General features: G+C 50.0%; 1 protein-coding gene across 4 annotated transcripts in view; it reads right to left on the minus strand.

Moving 5' to 3' along the window:
• Positions 1-288: 288 nt before the first annotated feature.
• The window catches only part of BOD1L1 (biorientation of chromosomes in cell division 1 like 1), a 50,187-nt gene continuing 27,999 nt past the window's right edge, over positions 289-22,476 (minus strand). For 3 of the 4 annotated variants that reach the window (XM_045833977.1, XM_045833975.1, XM_045833973.1), the window contains 15 exons: positions 22,065-22,149; positions 18,635-18,678; positions 16,766-16,826; positions 15,058-15,128; positions 14,385-14,457; positions 13,574-13,653; positions 11,791-11,875; positions 11,355-11,428; positions 10,296-10,371; positions 10,179-10,213; positions 9,155-9,200; positions 7,173-7,222; positions 6,977-7,076; positions 6,427-6,580; positions 289-1,206 (listed from right to left, as the gene is read on the minus strand). In XM_045833977.1, coding sequence (XP_045689933.1) covers positions 1,086-1,206; positions 6,427-6,580; positions 6,977-7,076; positions 7,173-7,222; positions 9,155-9,200; positions 10,179-10,213; positions 10,296-10,371; positions 11,355-11,428; positions 11,791-11,875; positions 13,574-13,653; positions 14,385-14,457; positions 15,058-15,128; positions 16,766-16,826; positions 18,635-18,678; positions 22,065-22,149 — 1,155 coding nt within the window. In that variant the 3' untranslated portion in view covers positions 289-1,085. The remainder of the gene's footprint in view (positions 1,207-6,426; positions 6,581-6,976; positions 7,077-7,172; positions 7,223-9,154; positions 9,201-10,178; positions 10,214-10,295; positions 10,372-11,354; positions 11,429-11,790; positions 11,876-13,573; positions 13,654-14,384; positions 14,458-15,057; positions 15,129-16,765; positions 16,827-18,634; positions 18,679-22,064; positions 22,150-22,476) is intronic. The other variant, XM_045833974.1, reaches the window with a different exon arrangement.

Genomic DNA, 22,476 nt, shown 5'->3' on the forward strand with positions numbered 1-22,476 from the left:
GACAGTCTGCTCACATGGGAGACTAACGATGTTTAAAAAAGGATCTGGCAGTGAAGCCAGTTTCTAGCCTGTAATAGCTACATAGGAAACAACATAAAACCCCGGAGCATGGCAGGAGGGGCCCGGTCTCCAGAGCATTGCTCTTCTCCGGGAACGGCGGTGGGGAGAGAACACGGGGACGCCTCGGAACAGCAGAGAGGCGGGGACACAGCCTGGGGGCGGGGCCAGGGGCGGGGGACACAGCCTGGGGGCGGGGCCAGGGGCGGGGACACAGCCTGGGGGCGGGGCCGGGGCGGGGTCAGGGGCGGGGAGGGCGTTTCTGCAGCAGGTGACAAACGTAACTTGACCTGAACCGGAGCCTCTTTCACCAGTGGGGCTGGTAGTTGAAGTCACAGATGAGAGTATAATTTAAAAACATGTGACATTCCTAAAAAAAGTCACACCTGTGAACAGAAAGGCCATGGAGCCCCTTGAGCTAAACTACTTCACTTGGACACATGCGAGAAGGCTCTGCATCTCCTGCCCGATCAGATTCATGGGTACAGGCGGGCAGTCCTAAAACACTGCTACTAGTGACTGCATAGCATTTAAAATCCTTTTTTGTAATTAAAAAAATAATAAAATAAAATAAACAGATATATAGTAAAGTTCACAGATAAGTTTTCTCTGTAAAATAAATAAAGTGTTCATTGATTAGCATCATACACAGAGTAAAATACAACCTATTTTTACATGTTTATATACTGTACACAGATGGCCGGGAGGCAGCCTGGTGTCGGATGGGCTGACGGGTTTGCGGCCGCGATGTGCCCCATCGGGAAATCCCAATGTCCAATGTTAAAATATACAACTACTTTGCTTTGAGTTGATACAAAGTAAACTTATTTTCCTTTATCTGAAATAAATGTACATAGTGTCTATCTTCTATGGACAACAGTTTATAAAGCCACTGAAAACAGAACAGAACAAGCCTGAACCTAGGAACTGGGAGCACATGCAGTCCTTTCCCCGTTACAACAAAAACGCCCGCGCCCGAGGCTGGAGCTTCCTCCGTCTCCGCCACGCGTCCACGCGTCCGCTCGGGATTACCGCTTCGCCTTCTTCCCGGGGGCCTCCTCCGCCCGCTGCTGCTGGCCCCGCGTGCGGGCCCCCGGGGGGCTGGCCTCCCTCTTGCGTTTGGTGGGAGGGGACTGCTGCGCCTTTGACCTGCAGCAGACACAAGTCAGGCAGCGGTGAGAGTTAGCAGGACCTGCTTCACATGATTTGGGAGTTCTTTAAAAAAAAAAAGACTTCTGAACTTGAGAGCCGGGAAAAGAAAACCGGGGTAAGGTTTACATGCAGGAAAAGGAGACAGAGTCTAGGAGAGCCCGGGCCGAGCGGTTATCTGCAGACTGCCCCACCCCCAGAGCAGTCGGAGGCCGGTGCTCCGGCTCCAGCTGGGCCACGCTCCAGGTGCTGGGCCAGCTCCAGGTGCTGCCTCGGTCCAGCTGACCTTCCTCTCTGGGCTCAGCTGTTCTGCCCGTGAAATAACCGGCGGCCATTCCCCCACACGCTGCCCCAAGCGGAAACAACCGGCAAGAACAGAGCACAGCAGGCTCGAAACTCCTCCGCCCCAGCAAGTGCAGCCTCAGCCGACAGTGGGCGGCGCCCCAGCAGACGCGCTCCACGCTCTCCCCGCCCGCAGTCCAGGCCTGCCTGCACGCGCTACCAGGACTCTCTGCGGGCAGCTCCAGGCAATCGCGTCTCTGCCACGGGGATGCCCATCGCCACGCGCGTCTCCACCTCTGCCTCGGTGATGCTCTCAGGATGCAGTCACCCAGAGCAGAACCCACCAAGTCCTGGCTCATACACGCTCGACTCGGCACCATCTGCCCACAGTCCCGCCAAACACACAGTGCTCTCTCACACTTCATGCTCTGGCGTGTGAGTTTTGGGCGGGGGGGAGAGTCACAGCACACCTCCCATCGGGCAACCCTCACGTTAGGCCCCAGAGAAGAGCAGCTCCTGGGGAAGCTGCTCTCTGGACGTCCCGCAGCACTGACCACTGTGATCCCCCCACCGTGCTTCTCCCAGTGGCAGGCTACAGGCACTACTTTGAAACACAGTTTGAACAGAGCACACAGGAAACACCCCCGGTGTCACTTCCTTTACGTCGGGCTCATGGGAGGCCGGCTTCACCTGCAGGAGCAGTACTGCATGTAGAACGCGTCCTTGCTGTGTGCTGCTGTCAGAAGGGCTGGGGAGTCCCACGCGCGGGTCTCCCCCACGAGACAGGGCGCGTCTCCAGGGCAGCGGCTGGGCTTCGGTCAGCTCCCAGGGGTCCAGTGCCTGGCACTGAGTCAGCACCCGGGAAGCTGAACCCGCAGGGGATGGAGAAACGGGACTTCACCCACAGGAAGGCATGTTTGCTTACTGGCCCGTTGACAGCGAAAGTAAATAAACTCAAACTGAGTCAAATATGGGTGCACATGACAGAGTTCCAGCACCTTTCACCCACTCTGGGTTGACCACGGCCCACTATGAACCGAGTCCAGGGCAGCCACCTGTCAGGAACCGAGCCCTGTGTACTGGGCAGGTGGGGGTCTGGCGCTGTGCCAGGTGCCGTGCAGCAGAGAAAGAAGCATAGGGTCAAGTAGGGTCGGTGTGCTTCTCCTCGTGACACGAGCCAGGGGAGTGGGGGGGGCAGGAGGGGGTCACCAGGCGTCCCTCTCCACCCAGAGTGTGGTCTGACCAGCACACTGGCATCACCTGGAGCTTGCTACAAGTGCAGCCTCTCAGGCCCCACCCAGCTGCACCCCCCACCCAGTCCCCCGACCCCCCAGAATCAGAGCCTGAGTCTTCAAAAGAGCCTCCCTGATAGGTCTGCACACTTTAAGAAATAATGGACAGATCTTCCTAAGATTCTCCTCACATAAAAAACAAGGAAAGCCACATTTTACTTGACAAGGGTTCACGGAAGAGTCTACGTGCACGCAGCCTGGCCCTTGAGCTGGACGCCCTCTCTGTGCACGGGGACGACAGCACACCAGGCGTTACAGGTCTGCTGTGGAGGTCCACGTGGCACGAGACGGCGGGGCGGGGCCTGTGCACCGTGAGGGCCTGGCACTTCCTGATGCTACGACTCACAGAGAGTAAGACAGTCCCTGCTCTCAGCAAATGAGCTTCTAGCCCAGAGGGAGAACACAGCTAATAAAGGGACGGCACACACCGCGCCACCGGCGCAGCCTGACCCGGAGTGCAGCGGGAAGGGGAGCTGGAGACCGCCGGCCTGCACGTGGGGGTGGGCGTGGGCATGGGGATGGGGGGCACTCAAGCAAGAGCGGCACCAGCGTCTGCAGCGGAGCAGGACCCAGCTCAGCCCGTGGGGGGCAGCCAAGCTGGCGGTGGGAGGGCCCCGGCGGCGCCGCACCCTCACTCCCTGGCCTCTCCAGCTCCGGCGGAAGCAGAAATGGCTGTGGGCCAGCACCGGCTCCACCGTGCGGCGCTGACCTAACCAGGCAGCCAGATCTGTGATCACTCAGGAAAAGCGCGCCTCGCCTTCCGTCCTGGCGGACAGGCGGCGCGTGTGAGGCTCACAGGTGCTGAGGACAGGCCTGTGCAGGGGACCCTGACGGGAGACTCCCTTTGCACCCTCGCCATCGCATCTGGATGGGTGTCCATCCGGGAAGGCAGTGATCCCCAGAGTTACTCGGTGAGACGGAGGTCAAGGAGCTCTGGGAGAAAGTGCGGCCGTGTCCGCAGTAGTCTCAGGGGATTGAAAATGACCTGAAGTGTGAGCAGGGACTTCCCTCACAGAGTGGGGCAGACTGACTTTTACACCGGTGGGTACCTTCCCTCTGGCTGGTTTTCGGAGATTTCTAGGAGACCCTGCAGGTGGCTCACCCCGGCGCTCTCCGAACTAGAGTGCAGAAGCCCTGGGCGGCGGCTGCCCTGGGCGGCAGGCCCTCGGGCGCTTCAGAGGACGAGGCTCCTGGGGTGAGCCAGAGAATACGGACCGAAAGCAGGAAAACAGCTGGCCCTCTGGGACGCAGTTAATAAGCTGACCCCATGTCATCTGCGGCTGCTTTGCCCTGACTGTGCGAGAGTGTGCAGTGACGCAGAGGACGAAGAATCTGTGACACTCAGAAAACGCACTGGCGACAAGGTAAGACCTCAGAGGTGCCCGTGAGACAAGAAAAGGGCCGAGGTCAGGAAGCACAGATTCACAAGGCTGGGTGCCGAGGCCCTGTAACCGGTCCACGTGGTCAACCACACGAGTCAGGTGATGGCAGACCCGAGTCGCCAGCAAAAAAACGCTAAGAACAAGGACTTGCTGAGCGAGCGCGAAGGTCAAGGTGAGGGCACTCAGGATGGACGCACGCTGAAGCACAGAGCCCAGGGCGTGAGGTGGGACAGGCCTCCTTCGTGTGCGTCAGCCTGTACCCGGTGCACAGCATCTGCTTCTTTGATTTTTTATTTATTTATTTTTAGAGAGGGAAGGGAGGGAGGGAGAGAGACAGACAGACAGACAGACAGACATCAATGTGCGGTTGCTGGGGGTTATGGCCTGCAACCCAGGAATGTACCCTGGCTGGGAATCGAACCTGGGACACTTTAGTTCCCAGCCCGCGCTCAATCCACTGAGCTACGCCAGCCAGGGCCAGCATCTGCTTCTTAAAGAGCAGCCAGACAAACTGGGGACGGGGCGAGGCGGGGCTCAGACGAGAAGAGAAGCCCAGCAGCTGCCCTCCAGTGTCCGAGGGGAAGCTGGACGGAGGCCCCACCCCAAGAGTAGAAGCTGCGGAGGGGCTGGCTCCCACTGGGCCAGGACACAGGGCCAGGAGGCGGCGGCTCCGTGGTACATGCTGGCGCAGTGACTGAGGCACTGATCGTTTCCGGTGCTGACCCGCCCACAGCCCAGCCTGCCCCCTCCCGAGAAGCCAGGACCAATCAACTAAGGCCAAGGAATCTGAACCGAAGAGGAAAGAATTCATTTGTAAACCAAGCACATTAAGGAAGAACATTGATAAATCCAGGTGATTATAAAACCGTAAGTCAGGTAACACTGATTTTTGAGGAATGAATTTTAAAAGGCAAATGTGACAGCTCCTTCTGGACACTCCCTTGAAGGTGCCTGGACGGCCTGTGGAGCTTTCTGAGATGGGCTGTACGGCACCAGGCGATCTTTCCACGGTTTTTAAGACGGGGGTGGGGGGGTTGGGGGGGGTGGCGGTGCTGGTGGGGTGTCCCGCACCCGAATGCAGGGGCGCTGGGCTCCAGCACCCCGACCCTCTCCTATCAACAGGAATCTCAATTCTGACTTCTGTTTACCTTCTATCTACCTGAACTGCCTCCCCTGGCACAGGAATACGAAACCTCCACTTCCCCTCTAGCCTTGTGAGCACCTGAAGACGTCCGGCTCTAGAACCTGACCTCTGAGGAAGTGCACCACGACGCGATGGGCTGCTAAAGTCCAAGGTCGGAATTAGAAATCAGGAGACTTTTAAGTCTTTATGTAAACATAAGACACCACCATGACAGGGGTTAGTAGGTGATACTCTCTGGAAATAAATATTCGTGAACTTAATTAATCTTGAATAAGGAAATTACCGACGATACCTTACCAGGCTGTGAACCACATTAAAAGCGGAAAACGCCCTCACTTTAGAAAAGGTCACGACAACTGTAAACTGACGTGATCTCTCTCAGAAGTGCCACCGGGGGCGGGGGAGGGGAGCACTGCCGGATGCTCCTCGGTGTAACGACCAGGCTGCGGTGCGGCGTGTCCTGTGTCCTGGGCACACCGAGTGCCCAGGCCAAGCGGGCGGGCTCCCTCCCCGCGGGGCTGTGCCCAGCCCTGACTATTTCCTCGCACACCGGGGCTTAAGGAGAGAGGTCACGGGCACTGCGCAAACTCATCTGCCACGGCACTCTTTTCCAGAGGCTTCCAGCTATGCTAGGGTTTGGGAAACACGAAATAACCAGTTATTCAAGTTAAAAACGGTCACACGTGGGCAACTGCACGCGACCAACCTGTCCGTGGCACTGGCTAGAGGCGCCTCCTGCAGAGATGGCCCCCGCCCGGATGGAGCCTGCCGCTGGGAGGGACTCCGTGTTTTCCCCACAGGGGTCCGCGCGTCCGAGAGGAGCACTCACGAGCGGTAAATACTGTACAAGAACTGAATGGGCTGCACCCCACGGGTACCCAGCATGGCAGAGACTCTGCAGCAAACCTCAATCACGGTTTGAGACGGACGCCAGGCTCTCCAAGGAGAACCAACAGGCCAGAGGGCCCAGAGCGCGCGCGGCCTGCTGGAGACGAGGGGAAGAGAAGAGCACAGCTCGCGCGCGGCACCAGTGCACCTCTGGACGCGACCCGGGACACGCGAGCTGCTTCCTGGCAGGGGAGCGGGGAGGGGTCTCTGGAAGCTCTGCTCTGCCCCTCACCTCTGAGCCTCGGATCTGGCAGCAGACCTGGTGGTGGCTCCGGAGGGCTCCTCCTCTTCCTCCTCTTCCTCCTCCTCCTCTGACTCCTGGTCTTTCTTGTCCTCGGCTGCTTCAGAAATGGACTTCTGGCGTTTTCTTTCTGGTTCTGAGGATTCTGTTCAAACGGAAGGGGACACCTGGATCGCACAATCCCCAAAGACGCTTCAAGAGGCCCGAGTCACGGGGTTCGGGACGCAGGGTGCTAGGGCCTCACAGGCAGGAGTGCTTTTCCACTTCCTCTCTGCTGCAGCCCTCGCCGCCCAGCACTGTTTAGCTTAGCCTCAAACACAGTCGGGAGAGTTTACTTAGGCGGTTCACGGCCAGCACTCACGCAGCCTCGCGTGCTCTCAGGAACGCATCTGGGATGTGCCATTTCTGACACGGGATTAGAGCCATTTCACACGTATTTATGTAATATTAATGCTAGCTGCACCCCGCTGACTTTCCCCTCACCCAGAGGAAAGCTCTCAGAGAGGCGGTTCTGGAATAACAAGGCCCCGCAGTCAAGCACCTGCTCGGGACGTACCAGCGTCGTCGGACGAAGTGAGCGAGCGCTTGGGCTTCCTTCCCCTGCGGCGCCCGCTCGCCACCGTCTTCTCCTCACCGTCGTCCTGCAAGAGCGACATCCGCGTTGACAGAGCAGTCCACCTCGCGTGCACTGCGCTTATTTCTCAAAGACGTGTCTCGACAAGAAAATCAACACTTACATTGCTTGCGCTTCTCTCTTGCAGGGCCCCGGTCTCCTTATTGGCCTCATCTTTAAGAAAAGGGAGATCTCTGCATTAACACTTGATTAGTGCAAGGCTAAATGCCAACAGTCCGGCTGGTGGTCCACGAATATACCAGTGCAATTAACGCATTTCTATACAATTCACCGTTGTGTCGTATTAGCCAAGTAGAGCCTGAGTCAGAACAACTGGCACGTCGGAATGCCTGCCGGTAGAAGACACTGAAGATTTGTCATTAATAAGCTATGCGATGTGGGCAAATGACTCAAATTCCCCAAGCCTCCGTTTCCACATGTAGGAGAAGCAGCTGGGTTCCGCTCAAATGCTCTGAACCCAGAAAGGGAGGAGGAGGGGACACTGAGGGATCCCCCAGAATGCACTGGGAACTGCAGGTCAGGACTGCAGGCGTCACCGAAGTCTCGATGTTGCTCTGTAAGTGCTACAATCCCACCTCACATTTAGGAAGAATGAGGCTCCAGGAACTTAAGCAATGTGCTCAGACTCACATAACTGAGGAGCTGGAATTCTTTGCCTACGTACTTACATTACGGTAACTAATAAATTTGTATTATAAGACTGTGCCAGGTTGTATTTGCCTGTTCTTTATGTATTTTGCTTTCTGTACGTGCTAAAATTTTCTGAGACTGGATCTTGGTAAGAAAAGTAAAGTTTAGTTCAATATACTATCTTCAAGTAGCTAGAATTATGGGATACTCATAGGACACTCCACAACACAGACACTTCTCCTTAGTGGTGAGGCTACAGCAGCTGCCCTTTTCTTGAGTTCAGTATGTTCCACACGAACATGCACAGGAGAGCTGATCCAAGAGAAAGGCCAGTGGAGAAGAATCCTGTCTTACGCTGGTCACCATTACCCAGGTTCAGAGAACTACTGCTGAACAACAACCCGAACATACCTGCACTGCTTCAATCTGAGTTTTAAAGGGCATTCAGGTTACGTAAGTCCTTTTTATATGGATTTAAAATACTATGATATTGTGACTCAAAATTGGTTAAAAGCCCAACATAAGCAGAATCTCCTTTTTAAAACAAAGAAAGTAACCAACCGAAACCTGATGTTACGCTGCAATGTGCTGATGCGGGAAAAACAAAATGAAATGAAAAAAAAGAAACTAAGCAAGCAAGCAACAAACCTTGTTTTCCAAGACAGGAGAGGAACTGGAGTGTGGTTCCCAGGTCACACAGGTAACTGTGGCGATGCTGTCCCAGCCTGCACCTGCTTGCCCCTGGTGACTGGAGTACGCCCCCTCCTGACCTGACCACGCTGCTTATTTGGTCCAAAGTAGCTGCCTCCCTCACTTTTTTGCCTATGTCAACCCTTTAAAACCCACTGGAGGATTTTCTTGCTTTTATGTAAGTTACTAAACCATGAAATAAATATATATGCATTGTGAAACATTCTGGAAAATGTAGGCAACACTAACAAATAACATGGAATATTCTCAGCATCCCATCACCCAGAACGAATTATTATCAACTATTATCAACGTTCGTTTGGAACAAGGACAAAACCACGTGAAACTCTTTTATCTCTTGTATCCAAGCTTTGTAAGCTGCAAAGGCTGCTTTCAGAATTCCTCTGAGAACAACAGGCTCTTGAGCTGAACTAGTGTCTACGTGCTAAGAGTGCCCCGTCCCCAGCCTCGCTACCTCTCCCTCCCACAGGCCCAGTGGACTGTGGTTTGCACACGGCACAGTGCCTTGCCTGCTTTGCTTTTTCTTGCCTTCATCCTCCTCTCTGAGAGCTCCCCAGACTTCTAACACTGAGAAAGGCTCAGATCACAGGAGAGGCCAATATGCACAGTCTCTCATGGCCATAAGAACAACTGTTTTTACCAAAAACACTTCAGCGAGAAGCAACGAAAAACTGTAAAAGCCACCCCAACAGCCTCCCGTGCCCCCCCTCACATCACACACAGTGCAACGCAGTCGGCACAGACCTGTTTGCATTCCTTTCACTTTGCCGCCAGGTGGAGACTGTTCTACCTGCATTGAAAGAAACAAACAGAGCACTGAAGCCTGCAGTTTGTCATCACCCCCTAGAAGGAAAGGTCAGGACTGCTGCTTATTATGCAGGCAGAACACCTGGGTCCTCTTTTCTGCAGGTGGGGAGGTGGACGTGCACCAAGGGAACGTGGGCGCCGTGCTTCTATCGGGGCTGCCTCGGCCCCCTCCCCGGTCACTCCAGTCCCTGCACCGGAGGACACGTAGCACGGCCCAGTGCTAGCAGTCCCAGCCCCAGCGAACCAGCTCACACAACGGGAAACGCACTCACACGTGCCCCTTCAGTTTTGTCGTCTTACAGTAAGTCTGTGGTCTCCAAGGAAACGGAGTCCCAAAAGGGTCTCGGTGCCACAGGGCTGGGAGTCAGTGCAGAGCTGGGGCTTGAATCCCACGTGCTTTTGTTAGGTCAGCGGACACAGGTCTGTCCTTCTAATAATGTCCCTGAAACTCATGCAGCGAGATCCTGACACAATGATTCAGTTGGCCATGTACTTCAGGGTCAGAGATAAAGAATGTTTAAAAAGAGCACGTATCACTGAGGAATTTTCTGCAGTGAAATCAGGGTACAATTTATTACAAAAGGAATGCCACAGAAAGTAGGAACACGGTGAGGCATTAGCAATTTCCCTAAAGAAGCCACTACCTGAAACCATGTAACACAGCAGATTTCTGTATTTTAATGACGGGAGACCACAACAGGGGAAGTCCCTAGAAAATCTGTATGTAATCAAACTCACAAGTGAGGAAGGAATCAGACTGAAAAACTAATAATGCTTATGTAAAATATTAGTAATCAGATATTATTCAAACAATTATTTAATGTGTTATTTAAAAAAAGTCGTTTAGAGCTTTTCAAATACTTTTTAAAAATAAAGTTGTTCAAAATATTAGACGCTGCAGTATACCCTTTCTAGGTCAAGAGCAAACATTCAAAGAGTTCTCATCTTTGCAATTACTTACAGTGCCAGTGCCAGTATCTGTTTTGCAGTCTTCTTCTAAAAAATGCAAAAATAAATCTCACTTAGAAACTCAGCTTGAAAATTGCTTGTGTGAACTAAAAATACACCAAGTACCTACTTGTTTTCAATGTTGTTTCTACAGGGTGTTTACGAGGTCTTCCTCTTTTCCTTTTAACAATTACTGGCTGATCTTCCTAAAGGGAAAAGAAAAAAAATGAATTTCATCCTCTATCACACAAGTAACATCTCATTCTCTCATAATGAGTGAGATTTAGACTTCCGTCTAAGAGGTCTCGAGTCCTGGGGCTCAGGGCCTCCTTCCTCAGGGCCCCCCCCCGCCTCCAGCACGGGCAGCTGCGTGTGGACCCGCAGTCCTGAGGATTCTGAGGTGACACAGCGCATGTAAGCAATCTGAGTCAGCTTTCACTTCTGGAACAAAAATACGCACATCCATGTAAACTGGGGGTCAGTTCGGCCACTGGTGAGCAAACGTCGTTCCTTATGAAGAATAGAGGAGGTCACTGATCTTCTCATACACAAGTATGAGAAAACAGAAGGGACTATTTACAAGACTGGCAAACTTGGCAGCAGTTATCCAGAAGATCTGGCTGGGGGACAGGCTGTTTCCCTTGTCTCCCCTGGTTCTGGGACCTGTCCCAGGCCAGTGCAGTCCTGGGCCCCACTGGGCTCTGCAAATCTGAACGGGTCAGGAGTGAGCAGCCTCCCAGGAGGCCGTGTGAACCTGCGCCCCAGGTGGGGCTGCTGGTGGGCCTTCTGCACCCCCTGCTGCTGCTGCTGCCTCCATTCTGTCCTGTCCAGACTCCTGGCGCAGCAGCGCCCCCTCTCTGGCCTGACCTGGTGTGTGCCTCGGCTGCGCTAAGCTGCCAGGGCGGGAACCTGACGTGGCCAAAGGGGCACAGCTCTGGGTGGATCCTATGCGGCTGTAACAGAAGTAGGTCTCATACAAATGTTTGGATAAAATGAAGATGAAAAGAACAAAATTAATCAAAATGACACTGATAAAATACCCTGTATGAAATGGTGTCCCACTGTGCTTAAAAAATAGCTTCTTCTACTCCTTGGAAAGTAACAAAGAAAATGTAGGTAACAGCATTCAGCGCGTTTGTTTTTAGTCCTTAAGTTAATCAGGAGAAATAAATAAGAAAGCCTTCCTTACCTCCTGCGATTTTGCGTTGTCGTCGTCATTGTGCTCTGTCTTTTCGCCAGCAGCTTCGCTGCTGCTGTACTCATCTGCGGGAACGGCAGGGCTCAGTCACAGCTGGGGGCACGGCCGGCCGCACGGCCGGGACGCCACCCAGGTGACGGGCACGGTCCCCGTCACACGCGCTCGTGCACTCCACTCCCAGGCCCGTGCCACCCAAGTTAACGAGCCCGAGTCCGGTTAACTGGTAAGCGGCACGCTTCGGGTCGGACTGGATCCGAGCGAGAAGTGACAGCCAAGCCCCACAGATGTTGAGCAAGCGTGTGACTGGGCAGTCGCAGGGGAGCGAAGGAGGGGGTGCCGTTTCGGGTGGTGAGCCCTGGCTAGAGGCGCAGGCTGCCTGCAGGGTCAGCCTCCTCTCACAGTTTATCGCGGCGGGTGCAGGACTCACCTCTCTCCTCCATGGCTCGTGAAGCAGTGCCGCTTGCCTTAGGACTTGTTTTAGACCGTTCTCCCAAATCCCGAGAGCTCTCTTCCTACGGAGCAGTTAAACAAGAAGTCTCTTTTTCAAACTGCCTCCAGTAATCCTCCCAAAGTTTTCCTTTCTATTACAAAAACAAATTTCCCAGTGGCCTTTCAAAACAGTTTGTTGCAAACTGCTTTAAAAAAGTAACTATTGTTGCTGCTAGTGAAACTATAAAAAAGATACAAATTCTGCGGGCAGAAGAACATGAGATAAGACTCAACCACAAAGCACCAAGGCTGCTCCTTTTTTGTTCGCCCCTGCAAAATTGAAATCACTCTTCTCCCTCCCCCTGGATTTTATGTTTTTAGAGGGAAATTCTACAGGAAGATAGAAACTTGTACAGATTTTCTTCTTCCCCTGGGAGGGAGGGATAAATTGGAAGGGTCTTCCGTGGGGCAGACTGACAGCAATGATCTCTCCCTCCAGTTAAATTACTCACTTTGGTTGCAAAAAAGTTTTGAGTATGAAACACCAGAATGTTTACATTATAATACTAACATATGAACAAAAATACATAAATAAGGCTTAACGGTAGAGTGCTGTTTTATGATACTGAAGTATTACACATGTGACTTTTTACTGAACATGACGGGAAAATTGAAAGACGCCCTTCAGTCAGCTCCTCCGTGAATCGGAGAGCATCGTCTCAGGGCTGCTGGTCTGGGGGGCAGCGGGGCGGTGATGGCCTTCAAGGCCCCTTCCTTCCTCAGCTCCAGCCAGTTGAAATTCATAATATGTGACTGACTTTCTTTAGCGGTTAAAAATTCTTTTACTACCTTTTATTTAGTTCATCGGCTATTAAGGGCAAAAGGGACTCTGAGCTCGTTTTAGTGCCTGGAAGGCAGCGGCATGTATTTTTACAAGCTGATTTAACTCCTTTCGGAACAAGGGACAAGGTGGAACAAATAAATTAGGGAAAGAGAGAGAACAAAGAGAGGGAGCAAGTCTGGAACAGGCACTAAGGAGGACCGAGTCTCGGAAACGGACGAGTAGCCCGAAAGCGGTATCAGCCAGCGGATGGAGAAAGCTGGGCCTCGAACAAGAGGAGGTGAGGCAGAAACAAACCACTGTAAGCCCTAAGATGGAAGCAGACCACAGGGAAAAAGGTAATGGGTCCTGCCTACCCTTGCACAGCATGTGATTTAGGGGCAGGGAGTAAGGTAGAGAGAAGGCAGGACGTTAACATTTTAAATTAACACGCATTCCTGCATTTCACTGATCTGGTGTATATGTATCTGTAACAAAGCACATCACACTTTGGAAGAAGGCACCTAAAAACCTAATGAAGTCAAGAATATGAACAAAATCTAAGCAAGGATTATATCTAAAACTGTGGTAAAATATAATCATATGGTATAAAATTATATAGAAATCTATACTTAAAACCTATATAATCTTATTAACCAATGTCACCCCAATAAATTTAATAAAAAAATAAAAAAGAAAAAAAAAAGAAAAAAATTGTTCCTGGATTTCTATTAGTGTCTATCTTACAACAAATACATTAAATGTAAAAAAATCAAAATAAGAAAATAAAGTACAATAGTTGTTTTTCTTGAGCCCAGAAATATACCTTTTATAATACAGAGATTACTATTAGAAATACATAAAGTAAAAGGGATAAAAGAATGAAAAAAATATGTAAGTATTCACAGTGATATAATTAGGTTACTCCAAAAATTTAAAATGAATTATGTGCAAAAAGTACCTTTGTGTCCCGTGGCTCAGTTTCAGAATGTTGCTTCTGTGCTGCTTCTACTTTGGGATCCAGGGCATCTGAATTATCATCTGTAAATCAGTTTGGACAGAATCACAAAGGAATACAAAACTAAATGAAAAATGAAATGCACAGTTCTATTTTAAGACAGTTTGAGACTTCTTTCTTAGGCTTCTGATGCAGTGAAGCTAGTGATTCCAAAAGTTCGTTTAATATGTGATATGAGCACTGAACACAGATAGGCCTTGGCCTTGGCCAAGCCCAAAATTAATAAATAATAATATAAAACCCGCCCTGGCTGGTGTAGCTCAGTGGATAGAGCGCGGGCTGCGAACCAAAGTGTCGCAGGTTCGATTCACAGTCAGGGCACATGCCTGGGTTGCAGGCCATGACCCCCAGCAACTGCACATTGATGTTTCTCTCTCTCTCTTCCTCCCTTCCCTCTCTAAAAATAAAAATAAATAAAATCTTTAAAAAAATATTATAAAACCCCACAAATGCTCACAACACCAAAACACAGCCATTTTATGGAAAAGGCTTAGGGTGGGCAGAGTCCCCAGAAGTATTTGAACTTCTGAACAAGGAATCTCAACTCCTTAACAGTTAAGGAGCAGTTACATTTGCACAAGCCTAAAATTACATTCGACCCTTTGAAGGCAACCTGGAGGCTGACGTGGCCCCCCGGTGAACATGAGCTGGACACCCCTGCTTTAGATTTTCTGTCATTAGCCCACTATTTTGCATGTGAAAATAGTATGATTTTCAAAGATGTCTGAACTAGGAAGATGTATACTCTAAATACCCAGTTCATCTTCTGAAGAGGGGCAATGCTTCTTTCTTTTTCTCTTAGGTGTAGGCCTTTCCTTCTCTTCCACCTGGAATTAAGAATGATGCTGTTAGAGGCACTGAAATTTGCATCCTGTCTACTGAAATGGGCGTATTAGCTTTTCGCCTTTGGAACATGTTTTTGTATACTTTTTAAAAGTCTAGAATAACACTTCTGGCACCTAGATTTGAATTAGACTAAGCTTGAGTCTTTTTTTTATGCTAACGTAAATCCATACACAATAGTCAAATCTGTTTCTGGTTACATACTGTATTTCAACAGTTCTAGATTACATTGAAAAAAAGCAGTTCTTATTTTACCATCTCTGAGGTCACCCTATGCCCGATCATCGATAGCATGTCATGCTCTAACTGGCAGTGTTTCTCTTCTAGTGCCCATGGAAGGGCCGATGGAAGGCAGGAAACGCAGAAGTACGCCTGAGCGCACCACACGGGCACGTCCAGTGACCGTGGGATCTGTCAGTCACCTGGACATTAGTCACATGAGCACACACAGATGCAAGTGCCAGGGAGAACTCTCACCACTCCACTGTGTTTTTCAGATACACCAAGAAGGAAAGCCTTTGTGCACAGGTGAAGTCTCTCTATATCAAACGTGATATCCGTAATTCTAAATTAGGAAAACCCACCTCTTTAGAATTTGCTTCAACACTGTGACCTCTTACGGCTTCTGTGTTGTCTTTGCTACCACTGGATATGCCTGAGTAATAAACACACAAAAGAAAAATCACCTTAAATGTTCATTAATTCCAACACTTATTTTAGGGGGCGTGTGGCAGAGGGAAGGGAAAGAGGGAAGAACACCGTACAGATGACTGTGACGACTCCTCCCGACAGCTATGTCAAGAAAACCCCACGGTTCCCACTTCTAGATGTGAGTCCACGGGGTTCAGGGAGGGAGGCGGGTCCCCGCGCTTTCCGCAACAGCCCGTGTGGCAGCACAGCACGCAGAAGTGTCCGAAGAAAACAAGTAGGTATCACGTCATGCTCATCTGTTGGCGAACATCCCAAACCACCTGACAATACCAGCTATGGGAGAGGTGTGGAGTGACAGCTGGGAAACCACCTGGCGACCATTTGGCACATTCAGTCAAATGCAAGAGGTGCCTACTGACCCAGCAATGGCGCACCTGGAGTGACAGGTGCACTCACTACACAGGCACTGGGAAACAGGGACAGGATCCCACGTGGGAGCACTCTATATAATTGGGAGAAGCGCCAAAAAACCCTAAAGAAGCAAAAAATAACAACTGCTCTATTCACACGTGGAATACTAAAGAGCAACGGAAAAAAGTGACTGGACAGTCACCCGCACGACAGCACCACGCTGAGTGAGCAGGTGTGGAGGAGACAGGCCCCACAACGCGGCGCCCTCCTCCTGGAACACGCGCCGGAGGCCGGACACCGTGCACGGGAACGCGCGGCGAGTGCAGGGCGGTGGCGCCCGGGGAGCAGACACAAGGAGACGGGGGTTGGGAGGGTCCAGTGTGGACTCCACTGTGTCTGTCATTAGCATTTTTCAAAAGTATCTGAAGCAAATCTACTAAGTTTCAAGAGATGACAAAACTAGGTCATGAGTACATGGACTTATAATTGTTGCTGCCTTTTTAATGTGAATTCAACTGTATCTGTAACATTTTTAAAAAGCTTCTGAAGCAAATACACTAACTTTTAAGATATGACAAAACCAGGTGATAAGTATAACAAGGATTTATAATCCCTGCTGCTTTCCTTTGGTCTGAAATACAGTGTAACACATTATAAAAGTAACTGCACAGGGGATCGCGGCCTCTGTCCCCGTTCTCAGAATAGAGAATTAACAAAATCAGTAGGAACGGAGAAAATTCTGTGTTCTGTTTGAGAAGAGAATTATCCCTCTGGAGCTGGCAGTCCCCACGGGTGCTGGGGAGTGAGACCTGGGCCCTGGGACGTGCCACTCCCGCTCCGGGCCCACCTGAGACCGCCTGTCAGGAGGCACGGGCGGCCAGCACTCAGCACAGAACTTCTCCGACAGCGCAAACCACAGGGACTGTACCCTCTGCATTCACAATGGACCGAGTCCACTGTGAGGTGACTGGCGAAGTGCTAGCGTTTCTTTCGGGCAAGGCACCACGTGTAAGGTGCACGGCCTTGACCTAGCCATTGGGCCTCTCACGCCCCACCCTCCTCAACCACTGACATGACGCTGTCTGCACTCACCTTACTGCGTCGCATCAATAAATGAGAGAAAATCTGGGAAGTACAGTAATCAGCACAGGGCCAGGCACATGGGAGGCATTTAACAAAAGGGAATTATAATTACTATGAAAATCACTGCTCTGAAATTCATCAACTTACCTTCTTTGTTATGACACTTGCTGTGAATTTCTTCTTTTGTTCTTGAGCCTGTGTTTTCGACCTAAACAGACAATAGAAAATGTTGTTGATGGATAATCTGAGAAGTCTTGAGAGCAGAAAGGAAAAAAAAAAAAAGGTAATTGACATGACTGGCTGTTTGTGGGATGATGAAAGGAGCTGGAATGCATGTTCTTTTTAATTTTACCAAGAAGTTCAAAAGCACAGAGCCAGCTTCCTTTTGAAGACGTTTCCATTTATTAAATTATCATCCTACTATGTTTACTCTCCTTTAAAATGGTATGGCAAAAGAGTAATATGAGAATATACTTATGAATTCTATGCATTCTTTTCCCATCCAATGATGCCCCATGATATTCTTTTTCCTTTATTTAAAAATGCTGAAGGATTCTGTCACTCTGTCCTAAGATTTCCCCTTGGTAAATCTTATCAGTTGTATTTCTTGATTTCTTCTTCTTTTTTTTTTTAAGATTTTATTTATTTATCCCCAGAGAGGGAAGGGAGGGAGAAAGAGAGAGAGAAACATCAATGTGCGGTTGCTGGGGGTCATGGCCTGCAACCCAGGCATGTGCCCTGACTGGGAATCAAACCTGCGACACTTTGGTTTGAGAGCCCGCGCTCAATCCACTGAGCTACGCCAGCCAGGGCTCTTGATTTCTTTATAGACGGAGAGATGGACTGATTTGTTGTTCCACTTATTTATGCATGTATTGGTTCATTCTCATATGTGCCCTGACTGAGGACTGCACCTGCAGCCTTGGTGTGTGAGGATGATGCTCTAATCAACTGCGCCACCCAGCCAGGGGTTTTTGTTTCTTTATTCACCGAGGGGAAGTCTCAGAATACCCTGCAGTGTTTGAGGTCCAAGCTACAGAATCTCACGCCTCCTTAGAAAGGATGGCTGTGCTGCGTGGGGCCTCAGACTCAGGGAAGCTCTGAGGTAGGACGGAGCACATATTCGGGGCTTAAACAATCGCCTCACTGGCTCTGCGGGGTAAACCGGAACCAGACAAGTGGGGTTTTCCTTCCTCCCTACTCAGCAGACTGTGTGCGTGCCTCCAGCTACAAAACAGGGTGTTCCAACGGGGTGAGGAGGGCCCTCTGATGCCAGTTGTCGGGTACTAAGTCCTCTAGGAGCTCAGGAAAGGACGTGCCTGTGTGAAGTTTGCAAGCGTTTACAAAATGTTCGCTCCTGGTATGAGATCAGGTCTCCAAAAATGCCTTCAGAAATACAAAAAGCAAAAACAACTTTCAAGTACAAAAGGGATTGTGAGAGCCACACGTGAAAAAAATATGTATACATGCCCATTATAGTTTGGTGTTTTCAGAAAAGCCTTCCAAAAACATAAAGCTAATGTCAGTTCTCAAAACAAAATCTGTTTTGTCTGCAGTATGGTGATCAGTGCATGTCACAAGTTGCCCTGCAAGGCCCTTATGGTCATCACGAATAGGAAGTTCAGTGCTTTGAAGGGTTTCCTTAGCACTCACACACCGGGTGAGCTTTCTAGTCTAAGCCATGTGGGCCTCCTCCTATGTCCTTGGTGTCATTTCGTGCCGCTGGCCTAGATTCCATGCTGCTGAATGCAGGAGGACTTTCCTGGGGGGGGGGAGAAACAACTATACATATTTCGTGACATCAGTGGTATGTCACAGCTGACTGTAGACGAGGCCAAGTAAACACCCTGGTCAGTGTGTTGAACTCCTGTGCAGAGCAGGCCATCTAGGGCCTCCTGTCCCCTTCAGAAACGCGCAGACAACCCCCTCAGGACGCCCCCTCCGTGGCCACTCTCAACACACTAGGCCAAGACAACACAGGGCCGATAACCAAACCCCACCACCGCAGCGACTTACCCTCAGTGGTTCGTTCGACACCAAAGGCTGGCTCTGCAGTGCAGCTGTTCAAAACAAAAATGAGAAATAAGGAAACTGAGCTGCAGAGAAACACATTTAGAGACATTCAGGGCAGTGGAATTATAAAATTCAGATGAATCTTCTTCTACAATCTACATCGGTCACCCTACAAGAAGAACCACAGAAACGACAGCTGCCCGCCTTCCTACAGCAATGGCGGTGGTCCCTTAGGTCACTCCGTGCCTGCTGTGCTCAGGACCGGAAGCTCAGAGGGAAGGTGGAAGACCTTTACTGACTGTTGAGCCACAGGGTAACACTGGTTCATTTAAAAATAATGCCATGAACTGAAAAGTCAGCTCCCAGCCCCTCAAACAGCAGAGATCTATTTATATTCTCTGGAAACGTGAAGCACAAGGTCTACTGTTTCTACTCAACAGTGACAGAACGCACATTTTTCTTCTAAACAACTTCCTTTTACGTAAGTAGACCTCCTATTGAGCCGTGCCTAAACACAGTAATCTGGATTCTAGCTGTGGGAACAACGGACTTCAGAACCTCCACAACGGCACCTTTGGGGCCGTGACAAGTGGGATGTGAGTTATGTCCACTGTAGTTCACACACACACACATTTTAACTAACGCCTCTCTCTGAGTTTTGGATCCCTTTGTCAGGGTCGGGGCTTCCACACGCCGGCCCGAGGGGCTCACCAGCCTGGGGGGGTCGTCCAGGCTGCCTGACAGACCCGTCTGCCTGCAGGCCCCTCCAGGTCACACACCTCGAAGGCTGCCTGGCAAGGCCCCCGCCCTGACCACCCCAGGCAGGCCTGGGTGAGGGTTCATGCACACCCCACCTTACATGCTGCCTCTCTCTTTGCCTGCTGCACCTGCTGCATACCTGCTCATCCCTCAGTATCGGGCTCCAAAAAGGGGAAGAGATAAGTATTCATCAAAATCAAAACATATATTCTTTGACCTCCCAATTCACCTTTATGGAAATACTTGGGGGAAACACACAATTACATGAGCGTGGAAGTTCATTGCAGCTTTGTTTATAATAGTAAAAACTATAAAAACCGGAGATGGCTAAGATCTACAACCAGGAAAATGCATTACGGATTACTATTCAGATGAAGTCAATCTGTATACACTGACAATGAAGGAAGCCCACAATATAAGGCTGAGTTAAAAAAAAAAATTACAGCGCAGACGGTAAAGTATTACGATTTCATGCCCTGACCGGTGTGGCTCAAATGGTCCTCCCATGAAGCAAAGGGTTGCCGGTGTTCGATTCCCAGCTGGGGCACACGCCTGGGTTGTGGCTCAGTCCCTGGTTGGGGCATGGGAGAGGGGTCTGATCAATCGATGTGTCTCTCCCTCTCTTCTTCCCTGCCTTCCCCTCTGTCTAACTACAGGTGACATTGTGGCTTCTCTCCTAGCACTTCCCCAGCCCAGGCTGTGGTCCAGGGCACAGTGTGGTTTCGGAGATGGCAACAGCACTTAGTTTAAGGTGCACACAGCTACCTAAGCTGAATTAGAGTAAATCTTAGGATTTTGGCCATGAATGGTAGGACAAGGATATTTTCCCAGAGATCATAAATGAGAAGCAGTTACCCCTGCTGGGGGCCAAGGGAGGGAAGAGACTGGGCCTTTTAAGACGTGTCTGTGGGGAGACCATCGCGCTCTTAAATCACGCTTTGCCTGTACTTTCAGGTGTGTGCATGCCATGGGCTGGACATGTGTGTGCCCTCAAGTGCACACAGAAGACCTAGCCCCCAGCGTGACGCTGTTTGGAGCTGAGTGTTGAGAGGTGATCAGGTTTACATGAGGTCCTGAGGGTAGGGTTCCGGTGATAGGATCAGTGTCCTCATAAAAAGAGGAGATATGAGATCTTCTCCTGTGTGCCCCCCGCCGCCCCCCCCCCCCAAGGAAGGTCACGTGAGGACATAACCAGGAAGAGAGTCTTCACTGGGAACCTGACTAGGCTGACCCCATTAATTCAGACTTCCCAGCTCTGCAACCCTGAGAAATAAATATTTGCTGTTTAAGCCACTCAACCTACGGAATTCCCGCAACCTGAACTAAGACAATGAGCTAACAGATTTAAGCAAGTATTTGCAGACTTTTATTACTTGCAACCAGATCACCCTGACTCTTCCATCTGACTGGCACCGACATTTCAATGTTGCAAAAAACAAAAAACAAAAAACTAGCTTATATTCGATCACATAGCTACAATTCCTATTACTTTTTTCCTGGTTAATGGGTAAATCAGAAGAAAATGTACAATAACGACTGGAGTACAACCCTGGAAACTTCTCTAACGTCACCATTCTTCTCATTTCCATTTCCCTAGCCCTGTGGTTCTCAAAGTGCGGTCTAGGCACCCTCAGGAGCTCCTAAGACCTTCCATTAAGACCTTGGGCAAGGGCCCAAGCACAGTCATAAGAAGAAGATGCTATTCGCCTTTAAACTCATGGTACACGGTGAGCTTTCCAGAGGCCATATGATGCCCCCACAATTATCTGAAAAGACTGTTCTAAAAATCCAACCACACGTGTGACGCTGGAGTTTCTTCATATACTTCAGCCAAGACAACAGACTAGCAACAGACTGACTGCAGAAACATTTAAGAGAAACCAGCTATTTTCTCTTAACCTAGACTTAGAGATTTGCAAAAATACAAAACAATGTTACCTTTCTCACTAGAGTTTGTTTTGGAACATCTAGCTATTTTTCATGAAAAACAATGTTACTTATGTTAACTCCTCGTGGTGAGTTAATTATACTCAATGCATATTTCATAACTTTCTCAGTTTTAATTTCTTATTTGGTAAATGTTAACAGGTATAGTCCATACAAAAAAAGCTCTCTGTGGTCCTCACTGAATTTTGAGTGTCAAGTGGTCCTGGACCAGGGAATCTGAGTCGCTGCCCTAACCTTTCCTGACACTGGGCAGTCCCCTCAAGTCTGCAGTGGACACTGACCACTGAGGCTCCCGGAGACCGGAAGAGACTCTGCAAGCTGGGAGGAGCCCTGGCAGAGTCCAAGGACCAAGAGCAGGGCTGTAAAGAAGTGGGCGCACCGCACCAGCTGCGGACCTGCCTACTGCAAACGAGCTGTGGTAACGGCACCCAGAAGGGAAGGGAAGCACAAAGACACATTTGGGGATGGGGCAAGAGTTTGCTCCAAGCAACTTTCTATTTGCCACAATGATTTGGAGCTATCAGATTCAAAGAATCACCTCATATGAAACTGACTGACACTTCATAAGAAAAGGTGTATGTTAAAAATGAAGTTAAGTCGAGTGTTCTCACTAACCTATTTTAAAAAGTGAGAAGCAAATTCCTACAGCCTGCCAGCATATCGCTACGAACCAGCTACCGATTTTAAGCTGCAACAAAAGGCAAACAGCCTGCTAAAAGGAGCTTACTTGTCCCAGTCAGCTTTCTCCCACGTGGACGCTCTGATGGTGCTGGAATTTCATGACTCTTCTCTTCTTCTGCCTGTAGAAATGTCTAAAAAGTCCAAAGTACCACAAAAAAGAGTTAACTGCAGTTTTTATAACAAGGCAAGACGAACCTCAAATGACTGAAAACAAAAAAAACCCCCCAAAAAACAAAACGTAACCCCAGCACCTTGTAATCCACAAGCCTACTTTCAAGTCTGTGCATAATTCCAAAATGAATGTATGTCAGCCTTTAAAAACAAACCCAAAATTCAACCTAATCCATTTCACCTAAGCCATCCACCAGTGGTTCTCCTACTGCTTTGAATTCAAACTCCAGTTCGGTGCAACACACAAGGCCCTCCCTGCTCAGCGCCACCCCCCGCCAGGCTCGCGC

The sequence above is a fragment of the Phyllostomus hastatus genome, unplaced genomic scaffold (genome assembly GCF_019186645.2).
Source record: "Phyllostomus hastatus isolate PE091 unplaced genomic scaffold, TTU_PhHast_1.1 phas_contig_196, whole genome shotgun sequence".
NCBI lineage: Eukaryota > Metazoa > Chordata > Mammalia > Chiroptera > Phyllostomidae > Phyllostomus > Phyllostomus hastatus.